The 22,029-nt window shown below is 36.1% G+C and overlaps 1 protein-coding gene across 5 annotated transcripts in view; it reads right to left on the minus strand.

The window, feature by feature from the left end:
* The window catches only part of LOC118746897, a 185,217-nt gene that overhangs the window by 28,951 nt on the left and 134,237 nt on the right, over window positions 1-22,029 (minus strand). For 4 of the 5 annotated variants that reach the window (XM_036480874.1, XM_036480873.1, XM_036480872.1 and 1 more), the window contains exons 14-19: window positions 21,480-21,680; window positions 15,413-16,024; window positions 6,514-6,695; window positions 5,882-6,172; window positions 5,201-5,765; window positions 4,761-5,075 (exon numbers count right to left, since the gene is read on the minus strand). In XM_036480874.1, coding sequence (XP_036336767.1) covers window positions 4,783-5,075; window positions 5,201-5,765; window positions 5,882-6,172; window positions 6,514-6,695; window positions 15,413-16,024; window positions 21,480-21,680 — 2,144 coding nt within the window. In that variant the 3' untranslated portion in view covers window positions 4,761-4,782. Of the gene's footprint in view, window positions 1-4,760; window positions 5,076-5,200; window positions 5,766-5,881; window positions 6,173-6,513; window positions 6,696-15,412; window positions 16,025-21,479; window positions 21,681-22,029 lie in introns of those variants that run through there. The other variant, XM_036480876.1, reaches the window with a different exon arrangement.

A 22,029-nucleotide genomic window follows, 5' to 3' on the forward strand; every position in this document is an offset into this window, starting at 1 on the left:
AAATGCATTTAGTTTCAAAGTTTTTGTGGCACACACTTTTTTACCTCACAAAAATTGTGTGCGCTGAAATACCTAGGTATAATGTCGAAAATGATAACAAAAAGAAAGAAATGGGAAACTGAATTTGAACTGTAAATACTGTAGACAACTTTGAATGGAATTTAAGTGAGAAAAGTGAGGATTAAGTACATAGCAGTAGAGAAGAATCTTAACAAAAATGCAAACTTGCAAAAAAAATAACTCTATTTTATAGAAATATGTGCATAAATATATATGTAAAGGGATTGCAATATTGTAATGTCATAAAAGTAATAGTAAAAAAAATGGACGAAAATAACCATAAAAAGGAAAATTCTATTAAGTTGAAAGTCTATGTTTTTTAGCTTATGAATACTCCTGCCATATAATGGACTTATGAATGTATTTAGCTAGTATGAGTAATACTTTACAATATAAGTATTCGGTTCTACACTATTCTACGTATGTGTACTAGGGTGGTACAAAAATGCATGTGCGGAAAGTAAAGTCGGAATTATAATGCTCTCACCCCCCGGATTGATATATTATCAATACAGAACAATCCTAGAGGGTGAGAGCATTAAAATTACGGCTTTGATTTCTCTGGACCACGCTAATGTATAGATGTGTATATTACCTTCCGTATATAAATGCTATGTCGCATGCATGATTTTTTTTACACTGAAGTTGAGTAAAATGAGTACGTTAAAAATTAAAAATTTTAATATTTTTTTTTTTAATTTTTTGAGTATGCAGTCTTGTATACCATTAAATTTTAGTATAATAAGTGCAAGATTGAAGCGATTGCAAAACTGGCTCTAATTTTTTTTAACTTTTTTTTAAAACGGTTTTGCGCATTTTCTTCCATAAGAAAACATTGCACAAAGCCGTCAGCATGAAAAAAAAAAAAAAATCAAATCAAAAAAAATAAAAAAAAATTTTGCAGTAGCTTAAAACTTGCACTTTATTATACTAAAACTTAATAGGCTTCAAGACTGCATACTCAAAAATTCTCAAAAAATTAAAAAATTTGTAAATTTGTAATGTACTCATTTTACTCAACTTCGGTGTAAAAAAATTCATAACTCAAATTATTGTAGAGTGCACCCCATAATACTATACTTAAATATTGCGCAATACTCAGAGCTACCATTGTGATTATTTTTTCAATTTTCTTTAAGAGAGCCTATTTTCAAAAACCTCTTTTTTATCAAAAAATTTGTATGTGAAAAATAAAATTTTTTTTTTTTTTAAATACTTCTTTTCATAGAGAATTTTAATGTGTGTGTGTGATTTTTTGCCTGCCCTTTCTCGAGATATTTGGACAACTATTAAATCGATTTGTTTTTGTTTTTGGGCTATAAAGTTTTTAAAAATGTATTAATCAAGCTCAAATTTCATATTTGTTTATTATTTAAGTTTATGCATCAACCCTAAAAATTTGAAACAAATCAAGCACATGAAGTGTGAACCCCGTCCGTTTAGGTATGGAACATCCCATATACTTATATAGTGAATACTTAACTTACCTGTGCACTCTTTTAGTTTCTTTAATTACATTTCAACAAAACCAAAATATTTTTCACGCAAATATGATTGCAAATGTATTTAATCAATTTCCTAGGTGTATGTATTTACAAATTTAATTGCTTTTAATTCGATCGAAAAATAATCGTACAGTTTCAATATTTGATTAGTTTTTTGGTGTTAGAGATTCTTAAACTAAATTTTGGTTTTTAGTAAGAAATTGATTAAACTTTTAGGAGGCAAGCTTGATGCAATAGCAAGCAGAACTTAAATGTATTTACATTTAATTCCATACAAAAATATGTATGTATGTACGCATGTTTTTGCTAACAAGTTAACGTAAAGACAAATGCGTAAATAATACTTTTCCTAATACATATGTATATGTAAATACAAACAGTTTTTTGTATGCCTGTAATGTTTTATGAAAAAAAAACATCCAGCAGAAGGCGTTACTAACGTGATTAATTTATGTATGGAAATAGAAAAGAAATAAGGATTCTAAGTCCAAATTTGGAATTTAAGGAATTTAAATTTTGTGTTAATGTTTCTGACATTCAATCCATGATCAATGATCAATGATACGTGATTAAATAATTTTTAAAATGTGATCTACAATTTATTATATGTGACCTAAGATATTATCCTTCGACTTTTGTTCCATGATCCATGATCTATGATCAATGATCTATAGTATATGATGCATTGTTTACGGTCTATGATTTAGAGCTCATGATTGATGATCCATGATATGTGATCTCTGATTCGTGGTTTCTAAAATTTGAACTATTATCTATGATTTCCGATCCTTGATCTCTGATCTAGATACGCTTTATGAAAATTTTCTGACGGAGGCGCCTAGTAAATGAAACTCCACATCCGCCTTAATGGCTATGAAAGGGATGGTAGAAGTTTAGCAAAGGCTGCATGGACCCTTCTAATTACGGCACACTGGAACAGTGACAGTTCACAGAAGAAAATAGGACAGTTCGGGAGCGTAGGGCCAGTCGTGGAGAACAAGGACGCGGAAAAATCATTATTGAAAGCTTGATTTCATTCCCTGCACTTCCTCAACAAGCAATAAACAGATACCTAAAATATAAAACTTTTGGCTCCCAACTTTTCGGTGAAATGTGGAGAGCCTACACCATACTATAATCCAAGCCGAACCATTGGCGAAAGCTCCCAGGAAAGAGGTGTGATCAGAGTGCTCTGCAACTATCCCACGACGTTCTGTGAAAACCTCTCGAGATCTGGTCTTCTAGTGGAATGAACAGGTCGCCCGAGCCAGAGAATGAATGTCATCAAGTGTACCATCCCAAAATGACCCCGAACTAGTCACAAAATTGTCATGAAATAGCCCTCAAATGTACAGAAATAGGTTAGACTAGAAATTAAACATTAATTTAACGTCTCAAGACCTGTACACTGTCTCTTCATTGGGAACATTTTCGAACTACCCTATAATGATGCTATACTAGTATCTACACTAGTCTCAAACTAGTCTTAAATGGCCCCAAAACGGTAAAAGAGTCGTGATGTTGAACGTTTTGAAAAGTTTCCGAAATGGTCCCTTATTAGTCCTAAAATAATACTGAGCTAATGCCAAAATGTTTCTAAACGGTCTGGAAATGTTCGTGAAATAGGCCTGATGTAGTCTTAAAATCGTACAAAACTAGCCCCAAATGGCTCTCAAATAATTGTCTTGAAGTAGCTCTGAAGTGGTTAGAAATGGTCCTTTACTAACTATTCCCAAAAGTAATTACAAATTTTCAGCTGGGTTAACGCAAATCTTACCCATACCAAGAGCTAATCAGAAAATCATCGAACTGTGATCCATAGATCTATAATATTTGATAAACTTGCATATAATCTATGACTTTAAATTTATTAATTTCCTGTGATCCATAATCTATGACCTATGGTTACGGTGACCATCCGTACCGATTTTGGCGGGACAGAACCGAATTAGAGATAATTGTCCAGCTGAATATTTTTTAAAAATCGGGACGTATAATTGTCATTCCCCTTTTGATTATTTAATGTTCATTATTTTTTTATTAAAGTGTACCTCGTTATATAACAAAAACCATTCAAATCACACTTTATAAAAAAATTTGTGAAAGTCGACAATGTTTGATCGAAATTTTGAGCTTTTTAAATATATTTCTTAGTAACTTTCCGAGTATGCAGTTTTGTAGCCCATTCAATTCTAGTAAAACGAAGTGCAAATTTGGTAAATTTTTTTGTGGCAGGTGTTGGCCATTTTCCCATACAAACAAAAATTTTCGAATAAACTTTGTATGGAAGAAAATGCGCGAACAAACAATTGCCAAAAATACAACGGTAGGCCCAAGCTACTTCGAACTTGCACTTTGTTTTACTAAAATTTGATGGGCAATAAAATTGCATGCTCAAAAAATTCAAAATGTCTAATTTAAAAGTTTAAAATTTTGATCAACATTTGTCAAAATTCGTCGAATTTTTGTAAATATTCTACAAAGTTTGAAATCTTGATTTACAGTTTTTTTTTAGATATTTGTAAGCTATATTTTCATAAAAAGGTCATAAATATTTTTTAAACTTAGAAAAGTAGCCAAAACTTACTAAAATGTCTTTCCCCTATTTACATCCTCGCTACCGCATATATTGTGCGTATATATTTTTGAGATCACTATTCAAGTGCTTTCTCTTTGTTTTGTCTTAAATAAAACTGTATTAAAAGATGTTATGCCTTTTTATTTTACAAACAAAATTGTATGTTCGGATTCGATGCTTTAGAATTGTCCCGATTTTCGTCCACAGAAATCTGGTCACCGTACCTATGGTCTAAGTGTCGACAATGAGCTATGTGCTATGATCCCAGATCTATGATCTATATGCGGTCTATTAGCTATAATTCATGATCTATGATTTATGAACTGTGATCCATGAGGCATGAGATGTGATGCGATCCCTGGACAATATACATATAATCTATAAGATATGGTCTATGGTCTATCGGCTGTGGCCTGTGGCCTTGAAAAATTACATAAATGCTTTGGCGTTGAGGTAGTCGTTTTTAGGCACTTGTTTACACCTTCTTCTGGATTTACCTTAAACTTATTTAAAAATATACGTATGTATGTCTACGTATTGTATTAGCAAGTACTTGCATTCTATACGAGCGTAAAAAAACAAACAAGCGTGATATGTACAAATAACAAAATGCCACTAATGTATATTTACATAATGAAATCAATCTGATTCAAGCAATAAATCGGTTTCGTTTATGGAACATAAAGGTGCTAAGCCAATTAACGCTAAACCTGCACCATTCTCAACACAATATCGCTTGCTTACCGTGCCATGGCCATTCGCTGTTGTGCCATTGGTAGTTGCAGGCGATGACTGCTGTCCTTGCCGCTGTTGGCCATCCACCGTATCGCCCCCTATTTGTGCTGGCGTTTGAGTCTCCTTCTCCGGATTATGTGGCGGCGCTGACGTTGAAGGCGGCGACGCTGTGCTTTGGCTGGCTGCTTGAACGTTTGCTAAATATTTGGAAGGGTAAAAGAAATGAAGTTGTTTTGGTAATAAATGAAATAGGTATTAAAAAAAAAATATTAATAAAAAAGAATGTAAAGCTTTAAAAACTAGCTTCCATTCCGCTACATACCACCACTGCATTGTTTTGTTGTCGGTGTGGCTGCTGTTGCTGCTGTTGCATTCGACTTGTCGTTCTCCGCAATTTCTTTACTACCCTCCTTCGTTTTCGTTTCTTCGTTGGTGGCACCACCACCACCTTCGCTTGGTTTTTCATTCGATTTTTTAGTTGCATCTGCGCTAATTTCTTTTCCACTTGCCTGCCTTGTCTTATCCTCATTTGCCGCCTGAGCGCCTTTCTGTAGTGCATTCGCACTAATCTCTTTCTGCTCCACCTGCTCTTTACGCTGTTCTGCTTCCAAAGCTTCGTCTAAGCTCTTGTCCACTTCCGTTTTTTTGTCTGCCGCACTGACCAAATCATCGCCTTCATTTACATCATCATCGTCTTCTTCCTCTTCATCGATGCGTGCATCAATATGACCCAGTGGTATATCGCCGTTTTTCTTCGTACTTCCATTCTCCTTGGCCGGCGGCGTTGTTGTAGCTGCAGCCGCAGCTGCTGTTGTGGCTGTGCTGCCATTTTTCAAAATACCCACAAGTGGCGCTCCATTGCCTGGCTTCTTTTCATCTTGCGGCAACTGCCAGCGGGAGAAAGAGAGAACAATGTAAATTACAGTTTAATTGGAACTAATCACCTTTTCAATTCTAATTCTGCTTTCGCATTGTGCTCCCGCTACAACACACACACACTCACCTTTTTGTAGCCGTACGATTGTGTGCCGGTTACCCCTGGCGACTCATGCATTTTCGTCGCTTGCTCCTTTGACCAAATGATGTCCTCGTCAGTTTGTCGCTCGATGCGTTTCTTATAAGCTCGATGACTGCGGTACACTTCTATGAGGCAGCAAATTACTATGATCACAAAGAGTGAAGTCAACGTTATGAATACCACTTGTGTGGAATCTTCCTTCTCGGAAACGTCATATCCAAATTGAGCTACGTAGAGTACACGCTGCGGTGGATCTTCCACCCACGCTTCGGCGCTCTGCAATGGTTGTTATTTGTATGTTTATGCGTATATATGGATGAGTGTGTGGTAAATGGAAAACTAGTAAAGCTATTGGTCGCTGGCAGGTTTCGACACATTCTAATTTATGCAGCGAATAGCAACATTGAGTTGTTGAGTTTCAGCAAGCCAAGGCAATCGCCGCCAATATCAACCAACAGGCCCAAGAGTCTAATGCAATTACTTAGTATTGCATGGCAGCGCTATTGTTTGTGTCTTTACAATTTCAAAATTCTAGTTAAATTGCCACTACTACTGTTTCTGGGCTTGCCGTTCTCATACCTAGGATCTATATGCAGATATTCTCGTCAATTACTTACCATACTCACGTTGACCATTGGTTCTTGTGATGGTTGCTCTGATATATCAAATTTAGCAATACATTGTGCGCTGCGTAGACCCTGCGGATGAATTACCGTAATATTATCGGCACCTGATTTAGTGAAGAGCATATATTCCTCAAGCGGCTTCATGACGTAATTGTTCACTTGTATGTAGATATCTAGAAAATTGAATTAGTAAACATACACATACACATATGGGTAAGTTTATTAAAAAAGCGATATACTCGTATCATAACAAGAAAACATATATTTTAACGAAATAAGCAATGAAACGAAAACGATTAAAACTAATTAGCAATTTTTCACTTGTGCTTGTGGCCAGCTTTTTAAAAATTTAAAAATGTCTTAGGAATGATAATCTTTTTAGAAAGCTTTGTGTCTGCCAATTTAAGACCAGTCATGACCAATTAATAGATTTTTTATGAGCGAGCATAGTGTAAAAGCTCTCTGGTCATTGCTGATCTAACATAACTTAAATAAGTGACGACTATAGGGCTTTTACAAAGTATAAAACAGTGATAACCAGAGCGGATTCTTGCTGTATGAGTTTCTCGAAATCGAAAATAGAGATTTGAATTTTTTTTTTTACATGACTTCAAGTACATTTACAGGGCAATTCTGGCTAAGATAGTTGAAAGCCTTTTGTAAGAAAATTGAAAGACAGTAGGTTAGATAGTTTGAAACAATTTTTTTATTCTGCCACGCAAGTCTTACAAAAAAAAAGCTTCTTTGCAAACTTTCATGGTGAAAAGCCCTTTTGACAGAAAAGCGCCTTTGACAGAAATTTGTATACCATTTTGCTCGCGCATTTCATTTAATTGTTGGAAAGTTATTATTTTTCTTCTTTTTTTAAATTTAATTTTCTTTAGTTTTTGTTGTTATTATTGTGGCGTAAATAATATTTACTAAAAAGTTAATTTATTTAATTGTTTAGGCTGAATTTTTTTGAAAGGAAATTTTTTTTAAGCATTTAAAGTTTAGGAACTTATTTTTTTTTTCGTTTCTAGTTTAACTTTCTTTTAACTATTAAATTACATTTTCTTTTTAAAAAGGAAATTTTTTTTATTTATTTCATAAAATTTTTGGGAACCTATTTTATTTCGTTAGTATAATTCTCTTATAATTTTTCGATATTATTGTTTTAAAAAGAAACATACATTTCTTTAATAATTTGTTTAATTAAGTTTTCTTTTCATTATTAGATTTTATGCTTTAAAGAGAGCAATATTATATGTTTTTTTTTTAATAAATGTAATTTTTAGGAATTTATTTTATTTGTTAGTTTAATGTAATTTAATCTTAATTTGTAGATTATATTATTAAAAGAAAAAATTTTTAAATTTCATTTAATTTTTAGCAATGATTTTTTTCTTTTTCTTAATAATTTTCTTTAAATTTAATTTAATTTTAATTTTTAGTTATCAGCGATAAAGTCGTAGCTTACAAGATTGCCAGCGAGTCCAAATTCTGAGCGTTAAGTGCCAGTATAGATGTGGTCATAAGCCCCAATAAATTTCAATGAGGGTGGCTCGCTGTACCCTTTGTTTAATTAGCCTGAAATCCACGAAAGAGGTGTGAGAGCTTCTGCCGGACTTCGGTATATACGCCACACTGCCCTCTCTCTAAGCCTTAGGGATATACCATCGCTCAACGCAGCGAGGGTTGAGTTTGGCTAAGGTAGATCAACTTCAAGTGCATGAAAGGAGTGCGTTGTAGAAGAAAGAAGAAGTACAAAGTTATGGAACGTCCTAAGTATACCTTTTAAAAGCTTGCGAAGAAAAGTCGTTACCCAATAAGATAACTTGAGGTGAAAGCTCATGGAACCGTTTCTGGTGCATAAATTAACCAGAAACAGTCTTATGTGATAAGAAAGTGTCTAAAGATCCTTCTTTGTACCTTTATTTTCGCGTAAACTGTTCAATATCTCAATTTCCCGCAAATCGATGTCAAATTAAGATACAGTTTTTTCACTCCACACACCTTTAAAATGCATTAAATCCGAATAAAAGTGCTTTCTTTTCTGAATTAAGTCACTGCTAATGTAGCCATTTAACCTCTGAGGCGAAGACAGGCCAGCGCCTGTGCCAGTGCCTCCAATAAATTCAGTAGCCAGACAGTAGCAGCGGTTGTTTATTTAAGTTAACAATTTGGTTTTTTTCTCTTTACGTATTTACACCCTTAGCGTGTTTTTTTCTTTACTTGTTTCCACGTTTTATGACCGTAAAGTTGTTTTTGTTTGTTTGGTAATAAACGTACATCATGATGAAGCTACAAATCTAAGAAGGCGAAAGAGTGCTCAGCGTTGGAAAGTGGCTATGAATGAAAGGGTGAATGGTGAAAACCTTGGTAATTTTTTTTAACTTTAAAGTAATATTTTTTCCTGTTGTTGTTTTCGGACGAATGGTCATTGGCGCACACATATGTATGTATGTACATTAGGGTATATCACTCTGCATACAAACAACTGTTTTTCGATCGAAATTATACATTTTTTATAAATTAAGTCTTCCGACAAAATATTTAGGAGATCAACGTGAGATGGACCGATTTGAAAATAACCCCAAAAATCAATTTTTTATAAATAAAATAAGTTTTCAAAAATATTTTGTTCCATGAAACCACTTCAGATTATAGACAAGTTTAAGCCTAAAAGGTGTAAATAAAATTGTTTACAAATTTTATTAACGGCAGCAAAATAATGATATTTTGGATGAGATTTCTGATCGGTCCAGTTCGCGTAAATCCTTGTTTTTTCCCGAAATATTTTTCCGGAAGTCTTAAAGTATAATAAACTAGCTTCGCCACGCGCTGAATGTGTACATAAGTAAGTACATATACGCAGCAAGTGGTAACCCTATTAAAAAATAAAGTTTTATTGCACACCTAACGGGCAAGCCCTTTTATTTTATATCTTATGTTTTTAATACAACGAACGGTGTGGATCTTATGATTTTTTAGACAGGCGGAAACTCTATTCAAAAAAATAAAACCCTATTGCACATCTGGGGGCCAAGTTCTCTCATTTCACGACTCACTTTTTAGTCCAACGAACAGCCCACATCTTATAATTTTTCGTACAGGTGGCAACCCTATTCGAAAATACAAAACCTTATTGCAAATCTGAACGCCAAGCCCTTTCCTTTGAGACCTAATTTGTTTAAATGAATGAACTGCGCAAATCTGAAGTAATTAATAAAAAATGCCTTGCCATATTATATGTAAGGTTAAAATTTTTAAATAGGTGGCAACCCCACTAAAAAATTAAAGCATTAAACATCTGAAGATCATATCCTTTCACTTGGTTTTTTTATTGAATGAACTTTGAAATTTTGATGTATCTAATTAATAAAAATTTGGTTATTTTTAAATAGGTGGCAACACCACTCAAAAAAATTAATACTTTTTGCACATCCGGAGACCATATCCTTTCACTTGGTATCCATTTTTCAATCCAACGAACGATGAAGATCTTATAATTTAAAAAAAGTGGCAACCCTACACAAAAAATAACACATTACTGAACATCTAGAGGCCAAGCGCTTTCATTTGACATCTCACTTTTTGTAAACGCAATTATCTTATTAGATTTTAAACAGGTGGCAACCTAATAGAAATGCTATGCACTAAACATAATACTCCTATCGACACAGAATATATAAAACAAAATCGTATCCAAATCCGTTCAGTAGCTTTCGAGATTAGCGTGATAAAGAAACCTTGGCTTTGCTTTATACTACGTAAGGATAAGATAGTAATTTTAAATGGGTGGCAACACTACTCAAAAAAATTCAAGTTTTTGTACATGCGAAGGCCATGCACTTTCATTTGGTATCTAATTTTTTTATCCAACGAACGGTGAAGATCTAATAGTTTTTAAACAGGTGGCCACCCTACTCAGAAAAATAATACATTATTACACACCTAGAGGCTTAGTAGTTCCATTTGACAGTGACGGTGCAGAACTGATGCTGCCAACGCTCGAATCGAATATAGCAATTTTCTTAACAGCTGGCAAACCTATTCAAAAAATAAGACATTCGCGCTTTTCTAGAAGCTAATCGCTTTCATTTGACGCCTCATTTTTGAAATTCAACGAACGGTGCGGATCTTATAGTTTTTTAGATAGGTGGCAACCCTATTAAAATTCTAAATATATACAGAGTATATTAGAGAAAATTTGGTCTAAATCCGTTCAGTAGTTTTCGCGTAGTAGATTACCGCGTACAAAGAATCTCGACTTTCCTTTATACTATGTATAGATGTATAGATTTTATAACTTCGGTGAAAAACCACAACTTTTTCGATGAGGCACCCTAATGTATATACACAAATAATCGTGAACGAAGATTCTGTTTAAGGACGTTCTTTGCGCCATTGGTGGAAGTTTAACAACGTGAAGTTTGTTGTTAATTTACTTTTTTTTGATAGCGGCTCTGATGGAAGTCAAGAGGTTGTTAAAACAGGGAGAGTAAGCGGTAAGCTTTGTGTGCGAATGTACATACATATGTATGCTTGTGGGCACCCAGTGTCTAAACCTACCAAATTGGTCAAATGGCCCCAGGGGGGCGGTTTTGTTCGGCAGCAATAGGTGGTCTGCAATCTAAAGAATCGACCTAAAAGAATTTACCATTTTGGTCGACCACCTCGTTTGCGATGCCCATGGCAAAGAAAATACTATCATTGCCATTGATTTCAATGCATGGGCACTGGAACGGGGCAAGGGGAGTCAATAAAAGGCTTTGCCGCGCTTGATATTTTCCTTCTTAACACAAACCATCAATACATCATCAACCGAGGTGGCCGGAAGTGGGTTATAGACCTGAACCTCTTTTAAACTGAAGTCAATTGGAAATGCCAAGTGAAGTCTGGTCCTTATCCACTTGGTCCTTCAATCGCAGTGAGGGCCTCTCTCTTCCTCTGCTGCTACCAGCGGGTTCCGAGTTGAATACTTGTTTAGTCATAAAATGAATTTGCTGTAATCCAAAATAAAGAACAGCAAACGTGACTGTTTCATAAGTCTCTGCGACGACGCAAAAACGAATGCCTGGGGACTCGCGTAAAAAGTAGTGAGGAACCAAGTAACCCAGCCTAAATGCCAACTTCTCCCTTTAACCGAACCGTCTCACTTCCGCCCACTCGGTGGGAAAAATCCTCGAGTGTATCATTTAGAACCGTCTAAATAAATTCATTGAAGACTTCTGGTGGCCTATCGCCATGTCATTTCTTACAGTATCCGAAGACGTAGCCTTGGTTGTCGCACGCCTTCATCCGATAGAACTTTTGGCGAAAGAAACCGGCTTCGAAGAATCAGATGCAGTATCACTAACACTGAAAAAGAAAAGAGAGAAAGAAGGGAAATTTTGTCGAACTGGCTGTTGGAACCACCATTCAAGCCGTTCTCATGGAGAGGAAAATGTTCATTTAACCAAATTGCTTACACGTTACGGCTGTTTAAGGTTTACCTAAAAAGTTTCTACCGAAGATGTTAAACACGTATTCTTCTGTTGCAACAAGTTCGACAGATAGCAAAATTATTTGCAAGATGTCTTTAAAGGAAATCCAGCACCTGAAAATATTGTTGAAAATATACTTCAATCCTCAGAAATCTGGAGTGCGGTTTCGAATATAGCAGCAATAATCATAAACACATCCAAAAAAGCTGAACACGGCAGAAGAAGAATCTTGGTAAGTTAAACCAGTATCTTGACCCATATGGACGATCGGGTTGTGGTATGAAATGGCTAACAACTGAATACACTAAAACCGTAACGTTTGTATATGTATATGTGAGCTTTGCGCTCAACCCGCCTGCCGCCGAAAGACTTAACGGTAGCACCGGAGGGACAGTAGGAGGTTTAGTTCGGGTTATAGTCCAATACTGCTGGAGTATACAGGCTTACGATGCTTTCCCTCGTTAAAACAAAAATTGTAAGTATGTAGATTTTTAACTCTAAACATAAGACTCGCCCTGATGCCACATTTAATGCATTACATCCTCTATTTTTTCTCATACTCTTGAATCACGATCATTTAAAGTTCACGGTTTTGAACTAGAATAGCATTAGTGGACTTTCCTGCAGGCTAAACTCACGCACACTTATGTACATACGTACACTCATACAGACATACTTACATATGCGTATTTGCTCCCAGTAGTAAAACGCACAAGCGCCGAATTGGTGCGGTTCTAGAGAATTTACAACCACGAAGGAAGAACAATAACAACACGAATGTCTTCTGCAGAACCAATTAGAAATAAAATTTGTAGTTCGTTTTTTATACCACGATGTATTTTTGATTGTACTTGCTTCAAAATTAAATTTTTCAGAAAGCAGTGGATTTGCAGTTTTTTGCTCTAAGCTAGCGAAATAAAATTTTAAAAAGTAAAATAAAATAGTTTGTAAAGTACGGCATTTCGCGGCTTTAGGAGTGGGGATGATCTACCTAACTACTATCCGACGATTCATTAGCTCGGATTTTCCCTGCAGTGCTTTCACTGACTTCCACTCTCCGGCCCCAATCAAGTGTAGCAATACGCGCGCTGTTGAATATGTGAAGTGTTTGTTGTTTTTGGTATGTGCATGTGCGTAAATGGATATCAAGTACCAAAAACGCAGAGTAATACCGACAACAACAACAAGTACTACTGCCACCACATGCATATATCCTGCGAGCAAATGCAGTGAATGAAAAGCGGTCATGGCTCAATGGGCCTATATGTGGGGATATTCGCATCTATGTATGTAGTATTTATGTATGTATGTATGTACATTTGTGCGTTAGTGCGGCAGCAATGCAACAACTTGAGTCCGTCAAGTGAACCCTCGTCAGGAGCTTAGCGAAGCTTTAAGAATTAATAGCGCATTGCTGGAAAATTTATACTCGGTCTCTTGACAGCATCAGTAAGCGAACAATACATACTATGTACATTAGGGTGGTCCAAAAACAGTAAAGTCGGAATTGTAATGCTTTCACCCCCTAGGATTGTTCTATATCGAAAAAAAGTGTACCCCTATTTTTTTATTTTGAAATCAAAAAATATTTAGAGGTCGCTCAAAGCGCTCAAAATTTTGCATGTATTTTTATATGAGAAAAATAAAATTTTTCGTAGAAATGGTATAGAATTCTTAAAAAATCAATATTTTTCGATCGGAAAACTCTGGTTCTCTTCATGAAACTTTCAATAATAATACCCAATTGATTTTTTATTGGTCTCCCCATTGCATTTTTCGGAGTTTTTGTGGGCTTTTGGCGAACCTTTAAATTATAGTTGCCATGAAAAAATGGTTAAATAAATAATTGGGTAGTATTGTTGGGAATCTCCTGCAGATAAACAGAGTTTTCTGGTAGAAAATATTGATTTTTAACTATTCTATACCATTTCTACGAAAAGTTGTTTTTTTTTCCTCATATAAAATATTTCAAAATAAAAAAATAAGGGTATACTTTTTCAGTAAAGAACAATCCTAGGGGGTGAGAGCATAAAACTTCCGACTTTACTTTTTCCCCCATGTTTTGTATTTTTGGACCACCCTAATGTACATGCATATTTACATGTGTAGTTATAGCTACCCTGCAATGAAAAACCAAACCAGTCAATAAAAATCAGGGCTGCAAATCACTCCAAAAAACGGTGCGGTTCGGTTCAGTGGAACCGGTTCATGGGTTTTCCCGAACCGCGGTTCGGTTCGGTTCAAAAGATAAAATTTTTTAATGCTAAAGGATACAAATATTACAAATCTATGTATATAAAATATAAAAGGCTTTCTTTTTGAGATCAAACTCAAACATCCACAGTTAGGTATAGTAGTGGAAAAATAAATAGTGACGCGAAATTTTCACAATTTTGGCTATATTTTTTCGCTTATGTAAAGCTTACCTTTTTTGTATATGTAGTTCGTCGTCGAACTAGAACTGAATAAATCCAAGTTTAAGAGTTTGGGAAAAAATTGTGAAAGTTCTTCAAAGTTTCATCTAAGTTGCAAACTTTTTAATAAGAATTTCTAGAAACAAATTTTAAAGTTTAAGCTGATTTTTGGAAATTTCGATTTGAATTTTTTTGCTGGCGGTGATATTCATTTTCTTCCATATAAAAACAATACAAACATTTTTTATATGGACAAATTATAACTCACAGAGATGCCATTAAACTCAAAAATGTTTGCAGTTGTCTATACAAAACTTGAAAAATGCTTTAGTGGATTTTGAACCGAACCAACCCATTTTTTGGAGTGGTTTTCGGTTCGGTTTTGGCATTTCAAAATAATAATTTTTCGGTTCGTGGTTCGGTTCGAAGCCCGGTTCGGTTCAAAAACCGGTTCGGTTCAAAGCCGGTTTGCAGCCCTGATAAAAATACCAGTTCATTAACTAGTATGAGCTAAAGCGATGGCTTACCAGTTCGACAATTTCGAACTACTTATGCCATCAAAACCATTTGTTTTTGAATCTTCAAAGTCAGAAATAAAACGCAATTACATATTTGCTTTCCTCACAAATGTCGGCCGTGGCGTCGCGGCCAGACTACCGGTTCTGGTTCGAGTCCGCCTGGAGGTGGTTATGATTGGTGGTCAAATTGAATCAATGTAATTTAATGTAATTATTTAAATTTAAATATAAATTACAAATTAGAAAGCCTTATTTATTTTGAGAAAAAAACATACTTGTGCCATAAAAGTTAAATGAAAAAAAAATTCTTTTTAAAAAATTACAATAAAAAAACTAAATAAAAAAAATGAAAAAAAAAATTTTCCAGCTCAAGGACTCCAAGGGGTTTTTCTTAAACAAATTTCTCACCATTCACACGTGTAAACTTACTTAAGCACACACAAACACTGAGCACTCACACCAACAAACAAGCGTCCAAATCGCTACTTACTCGACAAACATCCACTGTAGCTCTTGAACACAGCAAATCTCGCATCTGTCGTATTGATGCCACCAATTTGTACCCGATTTCCGCCCGCACCACTCGTTGGCACCGGTGCACGTGTCTGTATCTTTGTCAATGGCACCTTTTCGCGGTCAATATGCAGTGTGGCATCACTGCCATTGCGTATATAGTAGATGGAATGGCGTGCATTATTCAGAAAGCTTCGTTCGATTTGTGCACCCACCGCCGGTCCTTCGCGGTCCTCTTCGAATAACAGATGCCCATCGGCGTTAATGGCTACCATCAGGTAATAACTGCGATCACCAGTCGGTTGCAATAACAACATCACACGATTGGCACGCCGTAAATCGAAAGAGGAGAATGCCAATTGCAATAGCACAAAGTCCACTTTGCCGGTAAGTTCGAATTTACGCAACAATGTCGATTCGCCACTAAAGTCCGCTCCCTTCTCTTCCATGCAGAATTCACCCAAAAAGCTGGTGTGTTCACAATCGCATGTCGACTCTTGTTTGGCGAAATTCTCCTTGCATATGCCACCATTTTTGCAGGGCTCAGCGTCACATTTGATTTGGCAATTTGGTAGGACACCGTCCATAGCTGAAAAGATGTGAGAGGGAAAGCGTGAAGGTTATTAGCAAATGATAAAGTAACGATTGTATGTATGACTACATACAGTGGTGGGCATAAAATATAATACCAAAATAATTTTTAAATATCTACATTATTCACCTTTATAAAATGTCCGGAAATCTTTTTTTTTTTACTTGCTGACCTTGAATATTTACATGAAGGAAGTTTTTAATTTCAGAAGCACTGGAAAAAGAATCATAAAACTTTGCGGAAAATCTCAGTTTCACACACCATTGTAATTTTAAGGCCTCTGCTGTATTAAGATATGTTATTAAGTTGGCTAATTCGGGCATATGCGTGTGGAGGATTTTTTTAAAGCATATTTCAAAGCAGATTTTAAGATTAAGATTTTAGAATCTCAAACGCTCATCGACATCAAACAAAATTTAAATCTACTTAGGCCTCTCTATGGACTATGGCCAGGTTCTTCCTTGTAGCCAATCCACATGAAAAGCCTGCGAGGTACGAGGGTTGGCCTCCCCTTTTGGACCCGCCGTATAGTCTTCAGGTTCTTCCTTGTAGCCAATCCACATGAAAAGCCTCCGAGGTACGAGGGTTGTCCTCCGCTTTTCGACCCGCCGTATAGTCGTCGCTTGAAATGGACGACAAACTTGTTCAAACCTGTTTAATTATCGAAACTTTTGGGGTTAGTGTCCTTTGAGGCGATATAGCAGTTATGGTTATGGCTAGATTTCTGGAAACTCTACACTATCTAACCCAAGCTCAAAAAAAGCGGTGACATCGGCTAACATCGGCCTAGAGTTGCCGGTAAGGAAGCAGTGAACTTTTTCACTGACAGGTCGGAACTTCATTGAAAGATGTCTGAGGTGGTATTCCACGCTCTTCAGAGTTGGACAAGAAAAACTGAAAAGTCTGTCGAGAGCAAAGCTGTGGCGTTTGGGCGTTTCAAGGAAGTGGATGGTGCTTTTGATAATACGGAACACTCTCTAATAGACATAGACACTCTCAATAGAATGCGTCTGGCACAAAGGGGTTGGAAATTCAGAACCATTACATCCACTCTAGGACAGATTCCTAACTACGAAAGGTTGCGCGCAGAGGGAAGTGGTATGCCCACTGCTATGGTCCATAGCAGTAGACGAACTACTCTGCCTTCTTAGTGAAAGTGGCTTCGACGTTCAGGGCCACGCGGACAACATTGTTATGCTTATCAGAGGTAGTTTCGAAGACACCAAATCCAACCTTCTACGGAGAGCTCTGAACATAATCGACAAATGGTGCAGTAATAATGGGTTAAACGTAAACCCCAAGCATACTAGCATAGTAATTTTTTCCAAGGTAAAGGGACGAATTACTAGAACCATTTCTTCAAGGAGAAAAGATACACGTCTCCAAGGAGGTCAAATATCTAAGAGTTATCATTGATGACAAGCTCTCATGGAATCCCCAACTAGACAAAACTATTTATAGAGCCAGGGCTTCTTTTGGGACCTGCCGGAAACTAGTGGGATGAAACTGGGGCATCTCCAAACCCATTCTAAGTTATCCTGCCCCCCTCTGGTGAAAGAAGGCAGAAGTGAAATCCACGCAGGCCCAGCTCAGTAAGCTACAACAGTTGGCCTGCGTGGGCAACATTGGCGCGATGACACTAATACTAATCTCGGATTTTGAAGTGCTTCTACACGTTGTAATCAAGAGAGAGGCTCTACTGTGTACAGCAAGGCTCATATCAGGCGACAACAACTGTAGTAGGCAACTGTAGGGTATTTTTTTTAACGACTTTGTAGTTTCAAAGATATGATTAATACCAAAAATTATTAAAAAAGTTGAATCCAATATAGAAAAATATTATGCGCCATAAATAACAGAGAAAATTCTATAGAATTTAAAAAATTAAATTTTTTTGGTTCGAAAGGACGAATAGGTATTGAAAATGCCTTTTTAATTAGTTTTATTTTTTTAAGCGAATAAAGTTAGAAGGACGAAATTCGAGGATGCGGTCGACTGTATATTAGTCCTTAACATGGAATTTTTTTTGAAAGTAATTATTGTAAAATTTCAAGAGTATTCAATGATAAAATGTGAAAAGGACATTTGCAATACCTAATCGTCCTTATGCATCAAAAAATTTAATCGGCTTTAATTCTACAGAATTTTCTCTTTAATTTGATAGTCATAATGGTTTTCTACATTACACTGAAGTTTTCTAAACTATTTTTTGAAGTAATTATATTTTTCCGATTTCAAAGTCCTTAAAAAAAAATACTGACGTCAGAGAGAAAAACTAAAAACGTACTTTTACTATATTTGGCCCATGGAGAGTGCCAAAGCACGAATGCGCTGACTGTTTGCTTGATGACAGGAGACCCATTCGATTTGCATTCATATCCATACTAAGCTCTGCATTTGTTGAAGCCGATGTTGTTGACAACTTTGCTAAGAGACTAAGTTGGAATTTTCACCCAGACAAGACGGTTACCAAAGCCACCCGAACTATTTTGGTTGTAGCAGACTTTTTAGTCGAACACTGAGTCTGAACTCTAAGTTGTTAGAATGGCTATACCGTACAATAGTCCATCCGAGTGGTGCCTATGTCTCCGAAATTCTGCCGTATTACGTTTTAACAAAGTTCAAAGGTTGATGCTCACGGTCACCGTTTTCAATCGCGGCCATGTTCTCTCTTCTGGCATGGACTCTACTCTATATTTTAGAGTTCAAGCCGCAGCAGGCCCGAGATAGCATTACTTTTAATGACACGAAGCAATAGAAAGGTGGTTTGGGTAAAACACCAGGATTGGAATGTTGCGAGCTTTTTGACTCCATGCCAAAATAAATGTGTCTCGATAGAATATTCCAGATTAAAATCCATACATTGGCACACAGACGTTTCACGGATGGAGGACAGAATAGGTTCTGGTGTTTATGCAATGGGAAGGTGGCCCATAGTCTTGCAGGCCAAGGTGCTAGCAATCCCAACATACCTGTGCCAGATGAAACATTGAAAAGTGTTTTGAAAGCCGCATTTATAGTTATCTTTACAGATGGCAAAGTAATCACCAGCATCATATCCAACACCTTCAAGCTCTCCAAGGAGTGTCTTGTTCGTCTTTGTGCTATACAGCAGGTCACTGCGGAATCGACAGAAATGGCAGTGATTTGCCGATAAAAGACGCACCAGCTGCACTTGTTAGATTGGAACTATTTTGCGGACTCAGATGGCCATCCGCGAGACTTGCTATGAGTAAACGCAGAAGGCAATAAGTAAAGGGTAGTGGTAGGGGTCCTTATACACCTCTCAAGCTCCTTAACTGCATGCATTTTTGTTGAATATGGATAAAATTAGGTTACCTAGTGGTTGCGCATAGCATTCGATAATTACAAATATCGTCGATGTTCTTGCAAAACCGACCATCGACTAACTGCAAAACCGCCTATCTTACGACACTCAAATTACGCAGGAGAGCGAAAAAACGGGTTTTATTTGAAGGCATTGCCTTGACAGGCTGTATTTTTTATAATTGTTTTAACTACGATTTTAAGATTTTTATGCATAGATCTCAATAATTGGAGTTCAGGGTTACCAAATCTCATTTTTGGCACAACGGCGATTTAGGCGGTTTTACAACCGGTCGATGGGCGGTTTCGCAAAAACATCGACGATATACTTCCATTTCGTACAATTTCCGCGAGCTAAATTTTTACTCCACAAAAATCAAAGATCCTTAACATCAGTAATGAAATTTATAGCTGTCGGTAAATTTTGATTTCGAATTAGAATGTGATGGAGTTTCATAAAATATTTAAACGAATATTAAAATGAATGATAAAATTGTAATGATAGGTAATGGAAGTCCACAAACTTTTAATGCGCTGCATTAAATCATTCAGATTTTGTGATTTATGATATGCGCTTAAGTGCGTAGAACTTTATAGCATTTCCTGTGCTATGCAATATTTATGATCCGCATAGATGTCTCCAATTATTTTTTATTGCGCTGCATGTAGTGATACTCGCACGCACATACATATGTACACATGTGTACTCCATATCTCTTGTACCTCAATTGCAATTCTCAATAAATTTAAAATCGCTATAAATCAATGTGAATCAATTTCTTAGCCCACCACAGAGAAGAGCTTGGTGCCCGGTTGATCATTTGGGTACCACCCATTTTTCGGTATGGCATTTTAGCTGTGTATGTCGCCTTCTAAACAAGCCGGCACTGGCGTATAGTACACTGAAGCATATTCAATATGTATTTCCAACCACATTGAAAATTTTATTGAAAATCTCTGCGCAGCCATTCTGCGCTTTTGCGTTTACATACAGACATATGTACATACGTATGTACGTTTACCCACTGCATCCACTTATCCGATTAGCATTAATCTTTGGCAGTAATGACCATGCAGCGGACGCACGAATATGCTTAGGATATTTGGTACTTTTCACCAAGTAAGTATGCATGTATTCACGCGCATTAGGGTACCTCCACAAATTATATTGTCAATTCCAGTTCTAGTACAGGCTAAAAATTCTTTTGGTATTTTGTTATGAGCGGTGTAAACTTTTACTAAATTTTTGTTTTAGTCAAATGCGTAAAATCTTGTTGCACAGTGTAATTAGAAACAGCGTGGTTGCATAGAAAATATTGCAGTTATTATACGGCCAGCCCTAATGCTTCATAAAAGTTTTAAATTTGTTTATTTTTAAAGCTTCTACAATACACACGCGCGCACATAAAAATACAGTTATATTTCCGTCGCAAAACCAACTATTTACCAATACCAATGAGTCCTTCGCACGAACTATCCACCAACGAAAAAGCTGCACTCTGCATCGCACGCATGTGCAAATCCCTGCCGCTCAACAACGTTCATATGTGACTTTTTAAAATTGAATTTCCTCACCAAAGCGCCAAGTGCAATTTGTGTTAGTTTTGCAATTGTACACACTTACCCCACTACATAAACATGTACTATATTAGGGTGGTCTTCCAAATTATCTACAACTATATTTTCTATAGGCCGCCTATTTATTTTGCTCTAGGTAAATGACATCCACGAAAATTAAAAAATTAAAAAAAAAAATTTTGTGGGATTCAAAAATTTTAATAAAAAAAATTCCGAAAGTTCGACAAAATTTTGACTTGAAATCTGATAAATTTGACATATTATTTATGTAAATTCATAAATTCGCTGGGTTATAGCTGGTAAAAAACAAAATTTTGTCGAATTTGTTCAATTTACAAAAAAAAAAAAAATCAAACTCTGGCAGCGACCACTATTTAGTTTTTTTTTTAATTTTTAAATTTTCGTGGATGCATTTACTTTGCACGTAGAACCAAATATAGTGGTGCTCCTTGATGTGGATATTTTAAGGCCCGCCCTAATGTACATATATACATAAATGCGTACCTATATAATGTTGTATATAGCAATGGCATTTCTGTTTACTTACTAGGCGAAATATTCCGTTCGTTGATGTCAGCCAAGTCGATTAAATTTGTGCCAATTTTCAGGCCACGCACGCAGCCAATATATCCCTGCAGTGCTGGAGAGTCTAGATTGGGTCGCAACAAATTCGCCGGATCATAGCCACCAATGTTGAATTGGAAGTATTCCGTGGGTGGAGCGGGTGGCCGGTGTGGTGATAGGACCTCTGAAAAATAAAGATAAAAAGTATTGGTGAATTGGTCAATTGAAAGTTTATAATCAAAAATAGTGTTGGAAAGTAGTAGATTTTGAAGGAGGTGGAAGAGTTATGCGATATTACTGTATACAATTTTCAAATTATTTAAAAATCTCTCTTTGCGATTTTTCGCAAAATATTGAGTCGGTGGGGTCAGTTTTGAGAATTTTCCGATATAATGACTAATTTTTTTGAATCAAATTTGATTAGTTTGTCGACAGTCTAGAACTACGGTCACCCATATAATGCCAATGAAATACTAAACAAGAGCAATCTTCATCTTCATCTTCATCTTCATCTTCATCTTCATCTTCATCTT

The sequence above is a fragment of the Rhagoletis pomonella genome, unplaced genomic scaffold (genome assembly GCF_013731165.1).
Source record: "Rhagoletis pomonella isolate Grant_MI unplaced genomic scaffold, Rhpom_1.0 Rhpom_scaffold_00011, whole genome shotgun sequence".
Lineage (NCBI taxonomy): Eukaryota > Metazoa > Arthropoda > Insecta > Diptera > Tephritidae > Rhagoletis > Rhagoletis pomonella.